General features: G+C 42.3%; 1 protein-coding gene across 1 annotated transcript in view; it reads left to right on the forward strand.

Annotated features, from left to right (window-relative positions):
* Window positions 1–5,078: 5,078 nt before the first annotated feature.
* LOC122798700 (zinc finger protein 84-like) overlaps window positions 5,079–20,211 on the forward strand; it is a 380,959-nt gene continuing 365,826 nt past the window's right edge. The window contains exon 1 of the mRNA XM_044067796.1: window positions 5,079–5,249. Coding sequence (XP_043923731.1) covers window positions 5,238–5,249 — 12 coding nt within the window. The 5' untranslated portion in view covers window positions 5,079–5,237. The remainder of the gene's footprint in view (window positions 5,250–20,211) is intronic.

Here is a 20,211-nt window from a genome sequence, read left to right on the forward strand (position 1 = left end):
CCAATGCACTGTAACATGTACACAAATGCATGGAACTAGCCATACCCAACAGAATCAAGATGCTCTCATCCAAAAAAAGGAAGCCAATCTGGTGGTCCAATGCTATTAATAAACTCTACAACAGAAGGAAGAAACTGTTGCAGAAAAAGGTGAACTCCCAAGACTGGAAAAACTCACTTATTAGCCTCAACAAAAAGTTGAGATCCCTCATCAAATCTTCTAAAGCCAGCTATGAAGGCAGAATTGCGGTAGACACTAAAAACAATCACAAGCCTTCTATAGCTATATCAATAACCCCCATGGCAATACCCAGATTTGCTTTGAGATACTGCTCAAGTGTACCTCCTATACCGAGCCAATTGATATTGCAAACATACTGGCAGACAGATTCAGTGCCAACTTTACATGAACTACAAAGTGAACTGGCACAACATCTGTGTGCCCTGTTCAGTCACAGCCTCACCTCAGGCTTTGCCCCTACCGAATAGCACCTGCTACAGTCATCCCTCTCCATAAAAGGGGAGTGACTACAGACCTTGGGAATTATTGCTGCATTAGCCTGACGAGTCTCATATGTAAAGCTATGGAATGCATCATCATGAACCTGATTAACAAAGCTATAGGAAATCTCCAAACTCTAGACCCCACACAATTTGGCTTTGTGAAAGGGAGATCATGCCTGCTCATCCTGGTTGACCTCTTCAAGTCAGTCACCAGGGCTGTGGATGAATGTAAGGCAGTGCATACAGCCTATCTCAATCTGGCCAAGGCCTTTGATACCATTCCTCATTCAGGAATTATTGATAAACTCACCAAACTAGGCATCGACCCCTATATCTGTAGTTGGGTTGCAAACTGACTCACAGATAGAACACACAGTGTGAAAGTAATGCACTCAAAGTCAGACTGCTGACCAGTCACGAGTGGAGTCCCACAGGGATTGGTCCTGGGTCCTCTCCTGTTCGGTATCTACTTCTCAGAAGTCCAGGCCAACACAAAGGGACTATGGCTGACCAAGTTCGCAGATGACTGCAAGCTGGGAGCCATTATTAACTGCACAAGTGATGCAGACATCCTACAGAAAGGCCTCACTGAGACCAATGACTGGTGTCGAACCCATGGCCTTAAGCTTAACGCCAAAAAATGCATCGTCATCCCCTTTGGGAAAAACTCAGGTCCCACTAATTACCACATCAATGGGAGCCCACTGAACACTGAAGGCATTATAAGAGATCTGGGGATGCATGGTGACAGCAACCTCTCCTTTCCCACCACCACATTGCCACTGTGGTCAGAAAATCCTTTCATGTGGCACATCTCATCACCAAGGCTTTTGCATCCAGGAAGAAAGAGGTCATCATCTCTCTCTACTCTTCCGTCATTAGACCAATCATCGAGTATAATGCCCCATTTTGCATGTATCTGACTAGACACCTGCAACAGCTGGAGAGGCCACAGTATTACCTCAAAAAGAGGATCCCAGGCATTAAACACATCCTACATGGACAGACTCAAAAGACTCCAGCTATTCTGTCTCATATTGCCTACCTAGAGGCAATCTCTACTTGAGTTACAAAGCCATGTCTTACCCAGCTCTGTTAGAAATGCTACATCTAAAGAAATACCAATCCCTCCACACCACAAGCTCCAGAGACCTCAACCTCATTACCACAATCAACAGAACATGCTGGGGGGACAGGTTCCTCACCCAGAGACTGCCCATGCTCTGGAATAGACTTCCCATACACGTCAAGCAGAACACCTTGCTGACCCTCTTCAAGAGAAATCTTGATGAGTGGATGGGTAATAGAAAGTTCACCCTGGGGATCACTCCGGTGGCTGTACTTGATAGAGGCACTGAGAACTAATGTTGGGCGGCACCATGCCAGGGCACTTCTATGCACTAGGCTTGCACACATGAACCTATTAAGTCCCTTTCACATTAATGCACCATTCTTTGGGGATGGTGCGGCTGTTTCTGTGAATCACTGTGTTATGGAGCATCACAAAGCACAACGCAGTAACCTGCAATGCACTGGGAGACGGATAAGTAACTGATGGAAATTTCATTGATGGACAATGCTGTAAATGCATATCAATGAAAACTGCTTTCATCAGTAGCTCACTTTGCACTTTTCTACACTGTTGTGCAACCACTGAGTTGCAAGTCAGGGTGCTGGAGTTCTCCTTTAGCCTCCCTTGTCAAAAATTCTTACTTTGTGATTTTCTGGAAGCCTTTTTCAGCTATATGGCTTGCTCGACTTGTGCATCAGATATTAACATTCAGTGCATCATCATAAACCTAACAGACTTTGGGTTTATTGTTCAGTTAAAGTGTTTGAGTCCCTGCTCATCCCTAGTTTGAGTAAAACATCAGCCTTGTTCAGTGTCACATTATGCATCCTGTCATGACCACCACTGTGTACTTTTTGCATGGTGTCTGATTCCGCACTATTTTTCTATTAGTTTCAATTATAATTTTATTTCCTTTGCCTATTGCCATACTTTATATGGTGATATTTTCTATGTTAATTCCTCCTCTTGCCTTCTGTCTGCATTTCATTCCATTTGAGGTCTTAGGATCATCTACATAAATACACATGAATTGCTCTACACCTTCTGTAAGATCCCCTTCAGTGAGGTTAAGAAGGGACTTGACAAGTTCTAAATTAAAGTAATATGGGACTGGACTGCCATAAGCTAGTTCTAAGTCCAGTGCTATCCATCTTTCTTTTCATTCTCTGAGGATTTACATCACTACTTGTAGAGTGGTCTATTAGTCATCATCATCTGAGACATTCCCATCTCCCAAATGTGTTTGTTAAACCTCAAATGATATTTGTCAGGTACCTGACCAAAGTCTATGTGGCCTGTGCTGACTACCCATTCACAGCTGTATTAGGCAACGTAGCTCTCAAAACCAAATTATGGGGTGGTCGTCTGACAGACACTTTTCAGTAAATCCATACTGTCCTGCATCATGAGTTCCTTTACATCCTTAAAATAATCTCACATTTGTGCACATAAACCAGTGTTTCCTTTTAACTGTGAAAGGGATGAGTTGCATAAGCAGCATAGCTGACTTTCTTAGCTTGTCTCCCTTCACCATAAACAATGTTATCTCTGGGAAATATTTACATTAGTGAGAGGGGCAGTAGGGAGTCACTGTATCCAACAGTACATTGCACAGACTTGACAGACATTTCAAAAATGGAAGCCATTCACATTTACAAAGTATGTAAATGAGTTGTGCCCAGTCATTATAGGTAACTGACTCTTAAAGAATGGTAGAAGTTAAAGAATGGAAGTAAAATACAACTTCCAGCCCACAAGATGGCTGCACGCCTGCATCTCCTCCTACTTGTTTGCACAGTCTGTGGAGCTTAAAAGTGTTTATTTATTTCATGTAGACTCTAATTTGCACGGTACCAGAGTGGGCATATTCAGTTAGCAGGGCTGTGGGTGGCAGGAGGACTGGCAAGGTGCATTGGCTCTTTTTCTTTCTTTGCTTTTATTGTCAGGTTATTATTTCACATTTCTCTTGTGATTTCATTTTTAACAGCTTGCAGGTATCCATCCTTTTTGTTGGTATTTTGTGATGCAGAGCCTTTTAAAAGTATATAGCAGACCTCAGTTACTTTGGGCTTGTTTTTTGTCAGAAGGAAGGAATACATTCCTCCACTCTTTGTGAACTTGTAGTGTTGGCACATAAGCACTGCACTTTAGGCTACATACTGACTATAATGCTATAGGGTACTGTAGAAAGAAGCAGAAAATAGAGAGACAGTACTGTGGTGTGTGTTGAAACAGCTCAGGTTTTATAATACATAAACTATATCTACCTAAAGTATTGTTGTATACGTTCATTAACATTCTGGTGGGCAGTACCCACCCAGGCAGGACAAATGATATTACAGGTAACTAATTATAAAACCCTTTTATGAAGCACTGTTTGTGCATCCAGGGCAAAAATGATTATTCATCAGTTTGAGCGACAGTTTATCTTCTGAATGCCTCGCATGGAAACTGATCTAGTTATTGAATGCAGAGAATGTGAGAGTAACTTTTTTTTTGTTGTTCTGGTTATTCCTGGTCCTTTTAGCAGTAATTCCTTTTGTGCTTGCCATGTAACTGTATCTCCCATCATTGCCTTATCTTTTTCTCATAACAAACAGCAGTAGGACCCACCATATGAAGAGGCTGAAAGGGAAAAATGACAAAAGTGCCTGAATGAGAAGTTACACAAGTGAACACACTGCTGCAAACAACATTTTATAATGTATCCACTGCATCTATTTCCATCAGCAGTCAGCACAAACAACTAAACTGATGTTCCAAAAAATGCACTATTGTATGCTTGCATAGTGAAGGAATGAACCACATGGGTACAAAGTGAAAAAGAAGAAAAGTGGACTGATACGCATTTTTATTTTATTTATTTTATTTTTTATTTTACATTTGTTGACCGGGCTGGTCTAGCTGGATATATGTCCATTTTCAGTAGAGGCCCGGGGAGATAGGCTCCAAAAAGTTAAAATAAAATTTACATTAAAGAAATACATGAAAATAACAGAGTAAAAGAATGCATTTTAACTGGTGACATATTTATAAAGTATAAAAATGCAGTTAAGTTAAACATAAATGGTAAAAACATTGTTACAAGAGACATTCCGAGAGAATACTAGCATAATGTACAGTAACTGTGGATGAAGGAAAGTAAGAACAAAATAGCAGTTATGTAAATACATCTAGTGCTATAACGTGTGCAAAGAAAATAAAAAAAACACACATTTTTTTTTTTTTTTTTATACAGATAGTAAGAAGGAGAAATAGTTCAATGGATGTAAATATGAAGTAGATTTAGGGTTCTAAAGGTCTGGAATTACTTCACTATATTTCACAGTGAAGGGATAACACTTTCCCATCAGCATTGAGCTGTAAATAAAAGCACACAGATGAAACTGTTTCCTAAAGTGTAAAGTATCCTCCCCCACAAGCTAAAGAAACGCCCCTCCCACCACTTTCACATGTTATGAATATTAATCAGGTTACCAGCACAGTGAAAGGACCCAATTCAGAGGCACACAGGAAGTGAGTTTTAACTTGCATGAGCTTTGGATCCTGTACAGAAGAATACCTTGATTTTTTGTGATTGTTTATTCTTCTTGTTTTGGCACTTACAAAAAGCAGTTGTTTAAGTTCCTGAATACTGTGGCTGGAGACTGAAGCTAGAAATCATGAAGCTGGAGGTAAGAACTTTGTACATGATGGGAAAATCAACTTTCTGTGAATTCGTGCCTTTTATTCTGTTATTCTCTGAAAGGCAGCAGGACTTGAGCTTATAAACAATACATTTTGTCTTGTAGGGCAGAGGCAGGGTGAAAACAGGGAATGTGAAGTTGTGGCCAAGCTCTGATCTTCAGTGAGCTAGAGAAGGAATTAGGTCATGTTAGTTATTTGTATTTTTAATCCTGAAGTTTAAAAGGGCAGCAGTGTTCTTGTGTTTCTCCACTCTATAGTTTATGGGGTTAGAAACAGTATCATGATCTTGTAGATAAGAGATGCAAAATACAGTAGGAACTGCAGGGAACTCAGTTTCTGTGAATAATTCTCTTTGGTTTAAAACAACGTTGCAAAGTAACACAAAAATAAAGTTAAAATCCATCTCTGCTACCTGTACTTGCTGTCCTGTTTTATAATTTTCAGTATTAAATATTAGCAAATATATAGATATTTATTTTCAAACATATGCTGTTATAAAATATGCAAAATAAAATTTTAATAAAAAAAAATCTAAGTAGGGAAGGTTAATTAATAGCATATATTTTAGAGTGCTTACTCACAGGTAAGTGGTTGTCAAATTCATTTCTAGGCTGGGGTCCTCCGTGTACCCATGTTGGTTTGTGCCTGCTGTGGTTTAACTCCTCTTCCCAAGCATATGGTGTAGCCAAACTGATGATCCCACAAACTTTGTGTGTTTGTTCTGTAACATGCTGGCACCCCCATTTTGAATTAGGTTTTCTGCCTTATGCCCAGAGAGTGGCAGAAAAGTATCTAGCAAAATAGCTTAACACATACTGCCATGATGTTACCAGTTTTAGGATTCTTGGCGGGAGGGGGCTGCCATCCTTATTAAATTAAAAAAAAAAAAACACCAAATTAATTTGTGCATAAGAAACCCAGGAAACTATATAGTCAAGCTCCTGTTATGACTAACTGCCCTCAGAAAGTAAAAGGAAAAAATGACTGGAATATTCTAGTACAAGTGTGTAAAATATTACCATAACACTAGATGTCCTTGCTTTCACTGCTGCAGTATTCACTCCCTTTGGTATACTGATCAGGCAGTGGGCTTACACGGCATTGAATCCCCCAAATGTTAAGAATACTGCAGCAGTGAATGTAAGGACATGCTGCTATTATAAAATTTTTCCAGTAGGGGTTGCAGTGAAGCAGGCGGTACTGACTTCCAAGAAAAGCTTCAAAGAAGTGGGAGAGTAGGTTTAACATGCATAAAGGAGAAGTTTACATGCAGTGTGGAATATATGTATGTACAGCTCATAACAGTTTGTCAGGCTATAACACAGCAAAAATTCAACAGATGAACATGAGAGAGAACCACCTCTGAACCTGATGAATTCATGCCTTGCCCCAGGATGACATTAATGGAAATTGCTATATTTATTTTAGTCACATGTAGCACATATGGATATTTCTGCGCCTGTAATCTGGCAATTGCAGCTGCACAATGAGTACTTTTTATGAAGCTGTAAAACACTATTATAACAAGAGTAATAGCAGGGGATGAGGGGGACATTTGCATCACTATATTTGGCTCACGATGATGATGTCAGTAGCATCGTGACTCACCAAGTCTATGCCCAGTTCTAACTGTAACTGAAGACAGGAATATCCAGGGTTGTGAAAACTGAAGTGGGAGATACTGTACTGCAATATAACCCCCTCATGACCCTGACTGTTAAGTGGGCGATTAGAAAATGAATGTGTAAGTGGAAACTGTGAACTTGACCACATTCTCATTTGATGGAAAGCTACAAAAGTTCTGACTGCTATGTCATATTTACTACATTTTGAGTTAAAGAGGGACCTAAACACTATAAAATTGTAGAGATCTATATGATTTTCATTAATGATTTATGTCAGCTGTACTTTACCCAGTCAAATAAACCTGTTGTTATGTGGGTCTTTCTTATTCACATCACACCTAAACTAATTTTAGTATGTTTTGCTAAACTTCAAGTTATGCTTGTGCCTTTTCTTCAAATTTTGTGGACTAACTACTTACTTCAGATTCACACCTAATTTGATTTTAGCATGTTTTGCTGAACTTCCAAGTTATGCTTGTACCTTTTCTTCAAATTTTGTGGACTAACTACTTACTTCAGATTATGGTACAGACTGTAGTATTTATTTATAAATATGCCACCACTGTTTTCTGGGTGATGACGTAATAGAAATATGAATTGTTTGTAATTTAAATCTGATAAAACTTGCAGCAGGTAAACTAAAAAAGTACATTTTTGCAGTATATGTAAGTGTTCCTCACCATGAGTATATGTGTAAACTTGACCCCATTTTTTTCTGTTAAGATAAAAAGAAAAAAGATGAATATGGAATTTGTATGGTGAAATTCTTTCCTTTTGCTAGGCACCACAGTAATTGAGTTTTGGATGTGAAATGTGTGACTCAGATGTAAAAACATAATCACAGAATTTGGGTCTATTTCCTGCCTGGAAGCCATTGGCCATAAAAACAGCAATTAGATTGTTTTCAAAAATATATGAAGACTAGAGCAAGTAGGTAGGCAAATTAATATGCAAATGTGAAAATGCATTTATATCTATGAAGATACAAGCTATGGCTGATGGAACATTTTTAGAAAAATGCCAAAACTTAACAGTTTTCCTGATGCAATTCTCTCTGCTTTATTGTATTGCAACGTACTCCAGTAATTTTTCTATATAAGAATAGCTATGAAACAATATCTGGAGGAACCCAGCTGGGTAATCTGCAGTGAGAGAGAGAGAATGTAAGAGTTTATTTAAAGTATATCTACAGTGGGCAAGAGAGCACGAGAAAGCCTTGAAATTTGAAAGAGCGATAAGAAGGATGTTTGGGGAACTAGGCCAAAGGTACTACTAAACGGGGTGTTCAGTGTGGACCCCTTTCTTGGATATGGACATTGAAGAGTCATTCCCAGGGTAATAGCCCCTGCTTCTTGCATACTCATGGCTAGGCTGCTATAACTGAATTATTTAGCTGTTCTTGTGCCTTGTTTATACTTTGGCATCATTGCTGTAAATGAGAAAACATATCCCTTGTAGCCATTTACATTGCTTAACAGTGGTGAGATTTAAACTCCATCTGACAGTCTTTCTTTACATTGGGTAGCAGAGATAGAATTCAGTCTTCACCTGTTTTTTACCATCCCTCTCCTTTTAAATTAATTGGCAATCATGGGATTTAAACCTCGTTCAAATTTCAGGATTTTCATACAAAGACTATGCAGCTGAGGTTGAAGTGTATAGAAATGGTGATCTGAGTATGGGAAGTGAGAACTGTTTTTTTGCGGTATTGTGGAGGTACAATGTAAAGATATTGAATTGAGGTCCCATCTGTCTAAGCTGATTTATTTAATTTACACTTGAACATGTAATGGTTATATGGTTTAGGTTGTGTTACATTTATTTGTGTGATTTTAATAATGCATCCCAAAAAGAGTAGGGATACATTATTAAAATCACACAAATAAATGTAACACAACCTAAACCATATAACCATTACATGTTCAAGTGTAAATTAAATAAATCAAGTTAAAAAGAAATAAAGTGATGCTCAGAGGCAGAAATAGAAAATTTATATTTTTGTATTTCTTAAATTCAGCCCCTCACTCTTTGTCATACCCAGTGCTTACTAAGCTGCAGCCCTTTTCTTATTGAACGGATCTTCCTTTGTTTTGCCTCACAAACATTGTGTATTATCACCATAGATAGTTTCTCTCTTTTCCCGTATTTTTATGGTCAAGATAATATCCATATATATATAATCTTTTGCATGCTAATATCCTTAGGTTTTTCCCATGCTTATCAACTTTTCACATAACCTTTGTAACCTAAAGATACTCTTAAGAATAGTTGCCTCTGCAGTAAAGTCACTTCTTTCTACTTTACATTTCATACAGCTTTGCATTCTTTGCTTTGTAGAACACTGTTTTTAACCAATAATTTCTGTAGCATTAATTACCGCAGGAAATCTTTCCCATCCTTCTATGCCTTAAATCATTCTTTGCTCCTCTTAATAAACCTGTCTTAGGATCATCGGATCATAGGAGGTTACTAGGCTATTGGCCCTGAGGTCCTTGTAAGCCTAGCCAAGAGTTTAGCCCATGTTTAGACAAATCAGCACCCAGTGTCACTGTGCAGCAGGGACATGGTGGGAATCCCAAGACTACTTTTTCTGTTTTCCATCCAGTTATCCAGGTTGTGCTTAAAATGGGGTAAAGAGGTACTCTGCTTGATGTGGAGAGGAAGTCTATCCCATAGATGAGTCTCTGGGACACAAATCTGTCCCGCCAATAAGTCTTGTTGATGTCACAGACTGGGATGAGGCCATGCGTGTGAGTTACTCGAGTGGAGCTTGACTTGCGGATATGCAACAGCCCCATCAAGGTGGGGTCCATGATCACCTTGTATGCCAGACAGAGGTCACCTCTGAGGAGTCTGTATGAAACTGAGTAGAGGGATAGGGCTTTTATCCTATCTGTGTAGGGTAGATGGTTGAGGCCGTGGATTTTCCTAGTGAGGAACCTCTGTGGTCTCTCCAGCTGCTGCATGTGCTTTGCAAGGTACATGCCAAAAGGTGCATTGTACTCAGTAATGGGCCTTATAACAGAAGAATACAGGGACATTATGACCTCCTTGTCCCTGGATGAGATACCCTTATTTATGAGGTGGCCCATGTAGAAGGCTTTCCATACCACGGAAGCAACATGGTGGTCAAAAGTCAGGTTGCTATCAACCTGGGTGCCCAAATCCCTCATGACTGAGTGCATAGGACGTTGTTATTAATGTGATAATTTGTGGGGATGTCACTTTCTCCAAAGGGGATGATGATGCATTTTTTGGTATTAAGCTTGAGGCCATGTTTCTGGCACCAGTCATTTGTCTGAGTGAAACCCTCTTGTAGGATGCCCACATCATTAGGGGAATTGATGACAGCACCCAGCTTGCAGTCATCTGCAAACCTGACTGGCCATAGCCCATTAGTTTTGGCCTGCACCTCAGAAAAGTATATCCCAAATAACAGAGGCCCCAAGACTGATCCCTTGGGTACACCGCTTGTTTCGGGTCTACTGATTGAGGTGGCTTCCCCTATTTTGACTACATGGGCTCTACCAGTGAGCCAGTTTGCTACCCATCTGGTAACATATGGATTGATGCCTATTTGAGAGAGTTTATCTATTATGCCCAAATGGGAGAATAGTGTCAAAGGTTTTGGCCAGGTCAAGGTAAGTGGTGTGCACAGTCTTCCCCTCGTACATGGCTTTGGTGACTGTCTCAAAGAAGTCAACCAAGTTTAGCAGACATGACCTCCCCTTGACGAAGGCAAACTGTGTGGGATCAAGTGTTTGGAGGTTGCCAATGTCCTTATTAATGAGGTCCATGATAATCCATTTCATGGTCTTACAGTTTAGGCTAGTTAGGCTGATGGGTCTATAATTCCTTGGATCGGTGGAAGCTCCAGCTTTGTGTGAAGGGATGACGGTGGCTATCCTCCACTCAGCTGGGATGAAGCCAGTACTCAGGCTTTGGTTGAATAGGGTGCCTAATGGTGCTGCAGGTTCCTGCCTGAGTTCATGTAGGATACAGCCTGGAATGTTATCTGGTCCCATGGAGGCAGTATTTTTTGCCTTTGAGAGAGCAGTGATGACCTGTTCCTTAGATGTAAGGGGAAGGGGACAGGTACTGGGGATGTCCTGATTTACTGATTGAGGGGGGGAGAAGTGAAAGGTTTTTTTGCTCAATCTGTCAACCAGTAGGTTTGCTATATCTATGGCATTTGTATATGTGGTGTCTTTGACCACCAGTTCTAAACAAATTTGGTTGCTTCCTTTGAGGTTACGGACATGTGTGAAGAAGGCCTTCTGATTGTCTCTAGTAAATGTGGCCAATTTGGACTTTAGGTATGCTTTTGAGGATTTCACTAGTGCTCTTATTTGCTTGTTCAGGCTAAAGAGACATTGTTTCCAGTCAGGCACCCGCTCCTTCTAGGTCTTGGACAGAAATTTTTCTTTTGTTGTAAAGTTTATTTATTGCAGATGTCCACCAGACAGGTTTACTCTTCCTTGCGGTGGATGACTTAGTCCTGTCGGGTTTTCCTGGTTCCATGTATCTATGTAAATGCTTGTATAATGCTTTGATGTAGTTTTGGATATTGGTGCCAGTTCCTACAGGGGGGGGGGGGCTGTGAAGCTGTTTATACCATCCCTCAGGAGGCTGTAATTAGCTTTAGAGAAGTTTTTATGTCTGACCTTAGTTGGAGGGGAGTCGGGGGAGATGGTGACTTTGAAAGTGACCGCTTTGTGGTCAGATCTTACCAGAGAGGATGACACGATAGAGATGTTGCATTGGTTACTCATGTTGGTTAACACCAAGTCCAATATATTATCACCCCTTGAAGGGGGTATTGACTAGCTGTTCCAAGGCATTTGCATTGACAAAATCAAGGAATCTGTGGGTATTCTGGCGTGAGTAGTTCTTCCAGTCTATGTTTGGGAAGTTAGTCACCCAGGATCAGGGTAAAGTGTTGAATCTTGATAGATATGTACAGGTCCAAATAGGCAGATTGGGCATCTTGAGTCAGATTTGGGGGCTGGTAGCTAGCTATGATTTGAATAGGGGTCTTGTCAATGGTTAACTGCACCTGGAGTGTCTCCTGTGCAACATGTTGTTTGACCAAGCTGGAGGCTGTATTGAAACTCCACCTCCTTTGGCTTTACTGCCCACAGTTTGGGGTCTGATTGTATGATAGGATGAGTAACCAGGTAAGGCTGAGTTGCCCTCTGCAGCTTTGAACCAGGTTTCTGTGACTGCACAGATGACAGCATTTTCCAGGGTTAGGAATGCTTGCAATAAGTGCAGTTTTGCAGCATGACATTTAATTTGTGTTTTGTTGAAATTTTTCTATTGGTAGTTTTTAACCTCATCACTTTTCCTATAAGGGAAGCAAGAGCCTTTGCCAGAAGCCTGAACCCATGTGAGACAGAAGCAGGCCATCTCTGGCAAAGCATCATGGTCTTTCAATCATATCTTCCCAGGCTGTCGGGTACTGGATCCCCTTGGAATGACACAAGAAACTAAGCCGATTGTTAAAGTCAATCATTTTCTTCTGTTTGTATTGAGGTATCATTCTGGATGATGGTAGGATACTGCTTAAGGCTAGCAACATACCTGCCCAGGACACGCGTTCAATGAGCTCTAGCATGTCTCTCTTCATATAGTCCAGATAGGTACGTCTCCAGTCATACACGCCAACATGGACTATGACAGTGTTAACAGTACTTGTTGTTGAGAGACTTGAGTGTGTCTGTGATATAGCAGATTCTGGCACCTGACAGACAACTGACCGTGACTTTCTCCTTGTCTAGCCTGGTGAGAGGCACATCTGTGCGTCTCAGAGTGGAGTCTCCTATGAATAATATGTTGGGTTTCTGGTGAATCCTTAGTGGTTGAGGCATAGGTATGTGGACTATGCGTAGCATATGGTGTGGAGGGCTGTTGTGTTTTTGACTCGGAGGTCTCCTTTGTTTGGGTATGTTTATGTGGAGAACCTTTGCATATGTGGGTGTGGGTGGTGTCTGAGGTGTAGTGATTCTGTTGACAGCCTTTTCAGTGCCAGATATATTGGCTTTGAGGGGGAGAAAGCTTGGACTTTAGGTTCCTAATGTAATTGCATCTCTCACAGATAGCCTAGTATGAACCTATGGACAATCTGCCCTGGGGCAATTATAAGCCTAGCCAGATTCTGTATGGCTTACGCCACCCCTTGATTTGAGTATACTGTGCCCTTTCCCTTTTTAAGGTTTAGTTTACTGTGCCTCTGTCTAATAGTGACAACAAACCTATGATCCCCCATCCACCTATCGAGATTCATTCTTCTTGAAGAGATTCAGTGAGGTGCTCTGCCTCACATGAACTGGAATTCTACTCCAGAGCGAAGGGAGCCTCTGGGTTATGAACCTGTCCTTCCAGCAAGTTCTATTTATTTCTGTGCTGAGGTTCAAGTCCCTCGAGCGTGTGGCTCTAAGGGATTTAGATTTACTGAGGTGGAGCATGTCCATTAATTCTGGATTTGACATAGCTTTGTATGTCAGGCATAGATCACCTAGAGTAGGTGGTATGCAACTGAGTAGAGTTTTAACCGAGCACCATATGGCATCTGTTTGAGACCCTTGATCCTCTTGGTGAGATACTTTTGGGGTCTTTCTAATTGCTGCAGGTGTCGGGTAAGGTACATCCCAAAAGGCATTGTATTCTATGATGGGCCTGATGAGGGATGAATAAAGGGGCATGATTACCTCTCTTTATCTAGATGTGAAACCCTTCGTGATGAGGTGGGCTATGTAGAAGGTCTTTCTAACCACTTTGGCAATGTGGTTTTCAAAGGAGAGATTGCTATCAACTTGGGTCCCCAGTTCCCTAATAACCTTCTCTGTACTTAATGGGTTTCCACCTATGTGGTAATTTGTGGGCACATTGTTTTTGCCAAAGGGTATGACTATACATTTTTTGGCATTTAGCTTTAAACCATGGTGCTGGCACCAGTTATCTGTCTCTGTGAGACCTTTTTGAAGGATGTTTGTGTCAGCTGGAGAGTTGATTATGGTGCCCAGTTTGCAGTCGTCTACGAACTTGGTGAGCCATAGTCCTCCCACGTTTGCCTGTAGTGGTCCCAGGACAGAACCCTGTGGGATGCCAAGTCTGACATGGCTCCAGCAACTCTCACTCTGTGGGTTCTGTCTTTGAGCCAGTTTGCACCCATCTTGTGACATAGGAGTTTATATTTAAGCTGGATAGCTTATCTATGATGTTATGTGTCAAATGCCTTTGCAACGTCCTGATAGGCTGTCTGGTCTTCCCTCCCTTCTTCGATGGCTTTGGTGTCTGTTTCAAGAATTCAGCCAGGTTCAAAAGGCAGGATCTGCCCGGATCTAGTGTCTGTAGGTCCCCAATGTCTTTGTTTATGAGCTCCATGATGATCCTCTCCATAGCCTTGCAGACTAAGCTAGTCAGGCTTATGGGGAGATAGTTTGAGGCTCCATCTTTGTGGAGTGGGGCCACTGTTGCTGCACGCCATTCTGTGGGCACATATGCTGTACTGAGCCTGGGATTGTATGGCTATTTGATTTGAGGGATTAGTTCCTCTTGGAGTTCACATCTGGTCCCATGGAAGCAGTGGAGGGCAGCCTTCACCTGAGCATCAGAGATGTTTGGGAGGCAGGCTCTTTGGGGGTGGAGAAGTTTGCACTGAACCTGTCTGCCATGTGGGTTCAGTGTATTTTTGTCGCTAGAATCAACTCAGAACAAGTCTGGGAGTTGCATCCCAGGTTTCTAACATAACCAAAAGCCTTATGATTGTCTTTGGTGTCCGTGCAATTTTTCTCTCAAGCTGGCCTTGGAGGATTTTATGAGGATCGTAATTTTTGCTAGTACTGATCAGAGATGCCTTTCCTATTAGGGATTTTGCTCTATCATGTAGTAGCTTCCTCCTTCTGTTGTACAGTTTATTTATGGCAGGGGTCCACCAGACTGGACGCCTGCCTTTGGGTCTTGGTTTTGTTTGGGATAGCATGATCCATGCATTCCTGGAGATGTCCGTGAGAATGCGTTATATAAGATTCTGCAGTTTGGGTAGTTTCCACTGGCCCTGGGGCCTTGAAGGATTCCACTGGTTTTTGAGAAGTTTTTCACTGTGGTTTTCTGATGTGGACATCCAGTGAAATTAATTTATGGTCTGATCTTACCAATGAGGGATATACAGTCCCCATGTTGGTAATGATTAGGTCTAGTATGTTGTCCCTCTTGTGGGAGTGGTGACTAGTTGTTCCATAGCATTTGAGTTTATAATTTCCAGGAACCTTTGGGCTAAGGTGCTGGGGCTTGAGTAGTGCTCCCAGTCAATGTTTGGGTAGTTGAAGTCACCCAATATAATGGTGTTCGGAGAGATCTTCATGTTCTCCAATGTTTTCAGGAAAGCCGAGTGGGATTCCTGACTTTGAGAGGGTGGTCTGTAGGATGCTATAAACTGAAAAGCAGTCTTGCCCACTGTTAGTTGCACATGGATGGTCTCCGATACTTCATGCAATGCCACTAACCTGGAGGTGTGGATATCCTTGATAAATATGGAAACTCCCCTCCTTTTGGGGTTCGGTCCCGGGTTTTGGGGAAAAGCATGATATGAGGTATAGCCTGGTAGTGCTGGGGTGCTCTCTGGAGCCTTGAACCAGGTTTCTGTCACTGCATAGATATCGATGTTCTCCATACTGAGGAGAGTGCATCTTGAGGTTAAGACGCAGCATTACTCTTAGTTTCTTGTTCCTTGTGCTGTCTATGGGGTGGGTTTGACTTTTGAGCCTTGCCTAAAAAGGCACTATGGGGTGGCAAGAGCCTTTGCCAATATCCAAAGCCCAGTGGTGACAGATGCAAGCCGTCCCTAGCTAAGCAACTTGTCGAGCATGTCATCCCAGGCTGACAGACACTGGATCCCCTTTGAATGACACCAACATTTTAGCCAATTGTTAAAATCGATCATTTTGTCTTTGTACTGTGGCATCATTGTAGGTGAGGGTAAGATGCTGCTCAAGGTCAGGGTCATACCAGCCTGGGCTACATGATCAGAGAGCTCCTCTATGTCTCTTTTCATGTAGTCCACAGGTCATTCACACCAGCATGTACAATGACTGAGTCATATTTGTATTTGCTTTGGAGTGACCTGAGTGCGATCCTAGCACCCGACAGGCAGCTCACCGTGACCTTCTCTTTATTCAACCTGGTGACCGGGACGTCAGTGTGTCTGACAACAGAGTCACCTATTACAAGCGTATCAGGTGTGTTATTCAGCCTTAAGGGCTGTGGCTGCTTGGCACACTGACTTTGTGGGTTGTGTTGTGTGTGTTTTGTTTTGAGGTAGCGTTTGCTTGGATGTCTGCTTTGGAGGTCTCTGTTGCTTAGGTAGATTTTATTTAGAGCCTCCGAGTATGTTTTTGTGTATTTATGTGTTTGGTTCGCTGATGTGGTGGGACTATGTGATACTGGAATTGTGTTGTGTGAGGTTACCTTCTCCTCCTGACTGGTTACACCAGTTTTGAGATGAGAGAGCTCAGCCTCCAGTTTGGCTATATGGTTGCATCTCTCACATATATTTGAACCTGTTTGGAGGAGGAGAGGGTTGTCCGTGTACATGAGACAGTTGTAACATTGCCTCAAAATTCCAGATTCACCAGCTGGACTGGAGAGGAAACCATTGACTGACCTTTGGACATGCTAGAGTAATATAGGAAAACTGAATTTAAGACGGACCAATAGAGGACAGGGTAATCGTAGAGAGTATGAGTAAGTAGTGCTTATGGTTTAATAGTGCTAACTTGTAGGATTACTTAATTGGACCAGTGAAGGGCCTTAGAATGAGAATATGGTGTTTAAATTGAGAGAGCAGTTCTAAGGGAAAAAGTGAAGAGCAGACTTTGTGGAGCCAGGAATAATTTAAACCCAATTAGGCGGCGCTGCCCGCTGTTGCGCTCTGCACAAAAACATGCAAAACCGCGCAAAAGAGGGTTTTAAGAGCGGAAGATGGAGTTTTGGAATTGACCCAAAATGGACAATAAAACTACAGTTTCAAGTCAGTAACCACTCCCATAGGGGCAGGCAGGCTGCTCAATGTTTTTCACTGCCACTGATCAACAGAGACTTCCCTTTAGCCCAAGCAAAAAATGGCCTCACGGAAACTTACAAACAGTTCAAGAACAGCAAGTCTGTAACTGAACTTTTTTAAATCTCAGAAAAGTGGGAAAAAAGCAAGATTTTTTTTAGTTTTTTTGTTTTTTTCAGAGATAGCAGAGGTTCACAAGTATCAACAAGTTATAACAGTGCAGTAAATGACCCCACACAAGAGTGCTAGGCCAAAGACAGATAAAATGTGCTCCCAGGTGGTAGTAGTAGTTGGTTGTCAGTGTACATGAGGCAGTTGCGACACTGTCTCTGGATGCCCATATCAACCAGGCCGGCAGAAGAAACTATAGAAAATTGTCCATCCATATTTGTTAGAATCTGAGGGAGAAAGGCCAGGGAGAGCTACGGGGTAGGCCTGAAGCCCAAGTGCTTAAACCAAAACTAAGAGCTTAGAATAACAAACAATTTAGACAGGCGATAAAACAAGCAGTAATAAATGCAACAGAAAAGATGCAGTTGAACACATTAGAGAACAGGCAGCAAGTAGCAGGAAAAAGCAAAGCAAGATGAAGTAACAGAATAGCAGGAAGAAATGCAAATTAGAAAAATATAAGCAGCTGATTTTTTTTCTCCCATAATATTATAAATATGGGTCTACTTCAGAATGCTGACTTTCATATGGCCGACACCATATGATCGACATTCTGAAAGACTGACATCCTGAAATAACACCATTTACCTACCTATAAACACAGTAAAACTGTGTTATGCAGGGGCAAGCCCACCTGCACCCACCACACCCCCTGCTACTTAAATATTCTCACTCCGAGATTGCACTAAAGTGCAGGAAAGTGGAATCTCCCAGTCCCGCACTATAGCGGGATCCATTTGTCAGCCCTTCAAATGTTTGCTCATATGGTGTCAGAAGTGCTCCCATATGTATTCTCGGAGGCTCTCAATAATAATCTGCTCAAGCAACAGAGACCTCCAAAGCAGAAATGCAAGCAACCTCCACCCCCAAACACAACACAAATGACACATAGCCCGCAAACTCAGTGTGCCAAACTCAGTGTGCCACTCAACCACAGCCAATAAGGCAGGCAAAACAACATTCCCAGCACACTAGTCCTAGGTGACTCTATAGTCAGGCACACTGATGTCCCACTCACCAGGCTAAACAAGGAGAAGGTTACTGTCAGCTGCCTGTCAGGTGCCAGGATCCGCCACATAACCCATGCACTCAGGTCACTCCACAACAAGTACAAATATGACTCTGTCATTGTCCATGTTGGTGTGAATGACCTGAGACGTACCTCCCTGGACTACATGAAAAGAGACATGGAAGAGCTCTCCAGTCTTGTAGCCCAGGCAGGTATGACCCTAGCCCTGAGAAGCATTCTGCCATCACCCAGAATGATGCCGCAGTACAAGGACAAAATGATCAACTTCAACAACTGGCTAAGCTTCTGGTGCCATTCTAAAGGGATCCTGTATCTGTCTGCCTGGGATGACATGGTCGACAGACCACGATGCTTTGCCAGAGATGGCCTGCACCTGTCACCCCTGGGATTCCGGATACTGGCTAAGGTTCTTGCCGCCCCTATAGTGCCTTTTTTAGGCAAGGTTCAAATGACAAATTCACCACCGTAACAGGAACAGGCAATCAAAAACTGAGGGTGATGCTACTCAATGCTAGAAGGCTAAATCTCAAAATGCACTCACTCGAGGCACTCCTTAAAATTGAGAACATCGATATCTGTGCAGTGACTGAGACCTGGTTCAAGGCTCCAGAGAGCACCCCTGCACTACCAGGCTACAACTCATACCACACTTTTCAGCCATGTAACCTGGACCGGAACACCAAAGGCGGAGGTGTGTGTCCATATTCATTAAGGATATCCACACCTCCAGGCTAGTTGCTCGGCATAATGCGGCCGAGATTATCCAAGTGCAACTAACTCTGGGCAAAACTGCAATCCAAATTATAGCTTGCTACAGATCACCCACCATGCCCCAGGATTCCCACTCCTCTTTTCTTGATGTACTGGAAAATATTAGGGTTCAACCAAACACCCTAATAATGGGCGATTTCAACTACCCCACCATTAACTGGGAAAGCTACTCTTGTACCAACTCCTTCGCTCAACGCTTTCTGGAATTCATAAACTCCAATGCCCTGGATCAACTTATCCACACCCCCACCAGGAGCAACAGTATCCTAGATCTAGTCATTACCAATATGAGTGACCGGTGTTCCACACCTGAAGTCAACGCCTCATTGGTCCAATACGACCATAAGCTAATTACCCTAGATATCCACATCCTGCCTCCACCCCCCATTAAGGAAACCATGGTAAAAAATTTCTCCAAAGCCAACTTCATGACACCCATGCAGATGAGCAATACTGTTATGACTACTGAATCCTACACAATTGCACTTTATAAGCACTTACATGACTGCACGGATCGTGCCTATCCCAAAGAGAACCAAGACGCTATCCTCCAAAAACAGGAAGCCAATCTGCTGGTCCCCTGCCATAAACAAACTGTACAACAGAAGGAAGAAACTCGTGCAAAAGAGAGTAAAATCCCACGAGTGGAGGAGCTCCCTGGTCAGCCTCAGTAAGAAGCTGCGATCTCTGATAAAATCCTCCAAAGCTAGTTATGAAAACAAAATCGCCACTGATTCTAAAGACAACCACAAAGCATTCTATAGCTATGTCAAGAATGTCAATGGCAACACTCGGATCTGCTCTGAGTTACAGCACAGTGGCACTAAATATACAGAGTCAACTGATATTGCCAACATCCTGGCAGATAGGTTCAGTGCTAACTTTACCCCCCTCTCACCCCCTAAAGAGCCCATCTCTGTACCGGAAGAATGCAAAGTTCCTGTAATCACGGCTGCACAGGTAAAAACCACACTCTCCAAAGCCAAGAACACAGCATTCATGGGACCAGACAACATCCAGGCTGCGTTCTACATGAACTACAGAACGAACTGGCACCGCACCTAAGTACCATGTTCAATCATAGCCTCACCTCAGGCTTTGTGCCTGCTGAATGGCGCACAGCAACGGTTATCCCACTCTAAAAGGGGGAGCCACCACAGACCCCGGGAACTACCGCCCATTAGCCGGACGAGCCTGGTCTGCAAGGCCATGGACCGTATCATCATGGAACTTATAAACAAAGATATTGGTAATCTCCAAACTCTGGATCCCACCCAGTTCAGGTTTGTAAA

This window comes from Protopterus annectens, chromosome 3.part1 (genome assembly GCF_019279795.1).
Source record: "Protopterus annectens isolate FY-2018-M chromosome 3.part1, PAN1.0, whole genome shotgun sequence".
In the NCBI taxonomy this organism is placed as follows: Eukaryota; Metazoa; Chordata; order Ceratodontiformes; family Protopteridae; genus Protopterus; species Protopterus annectens.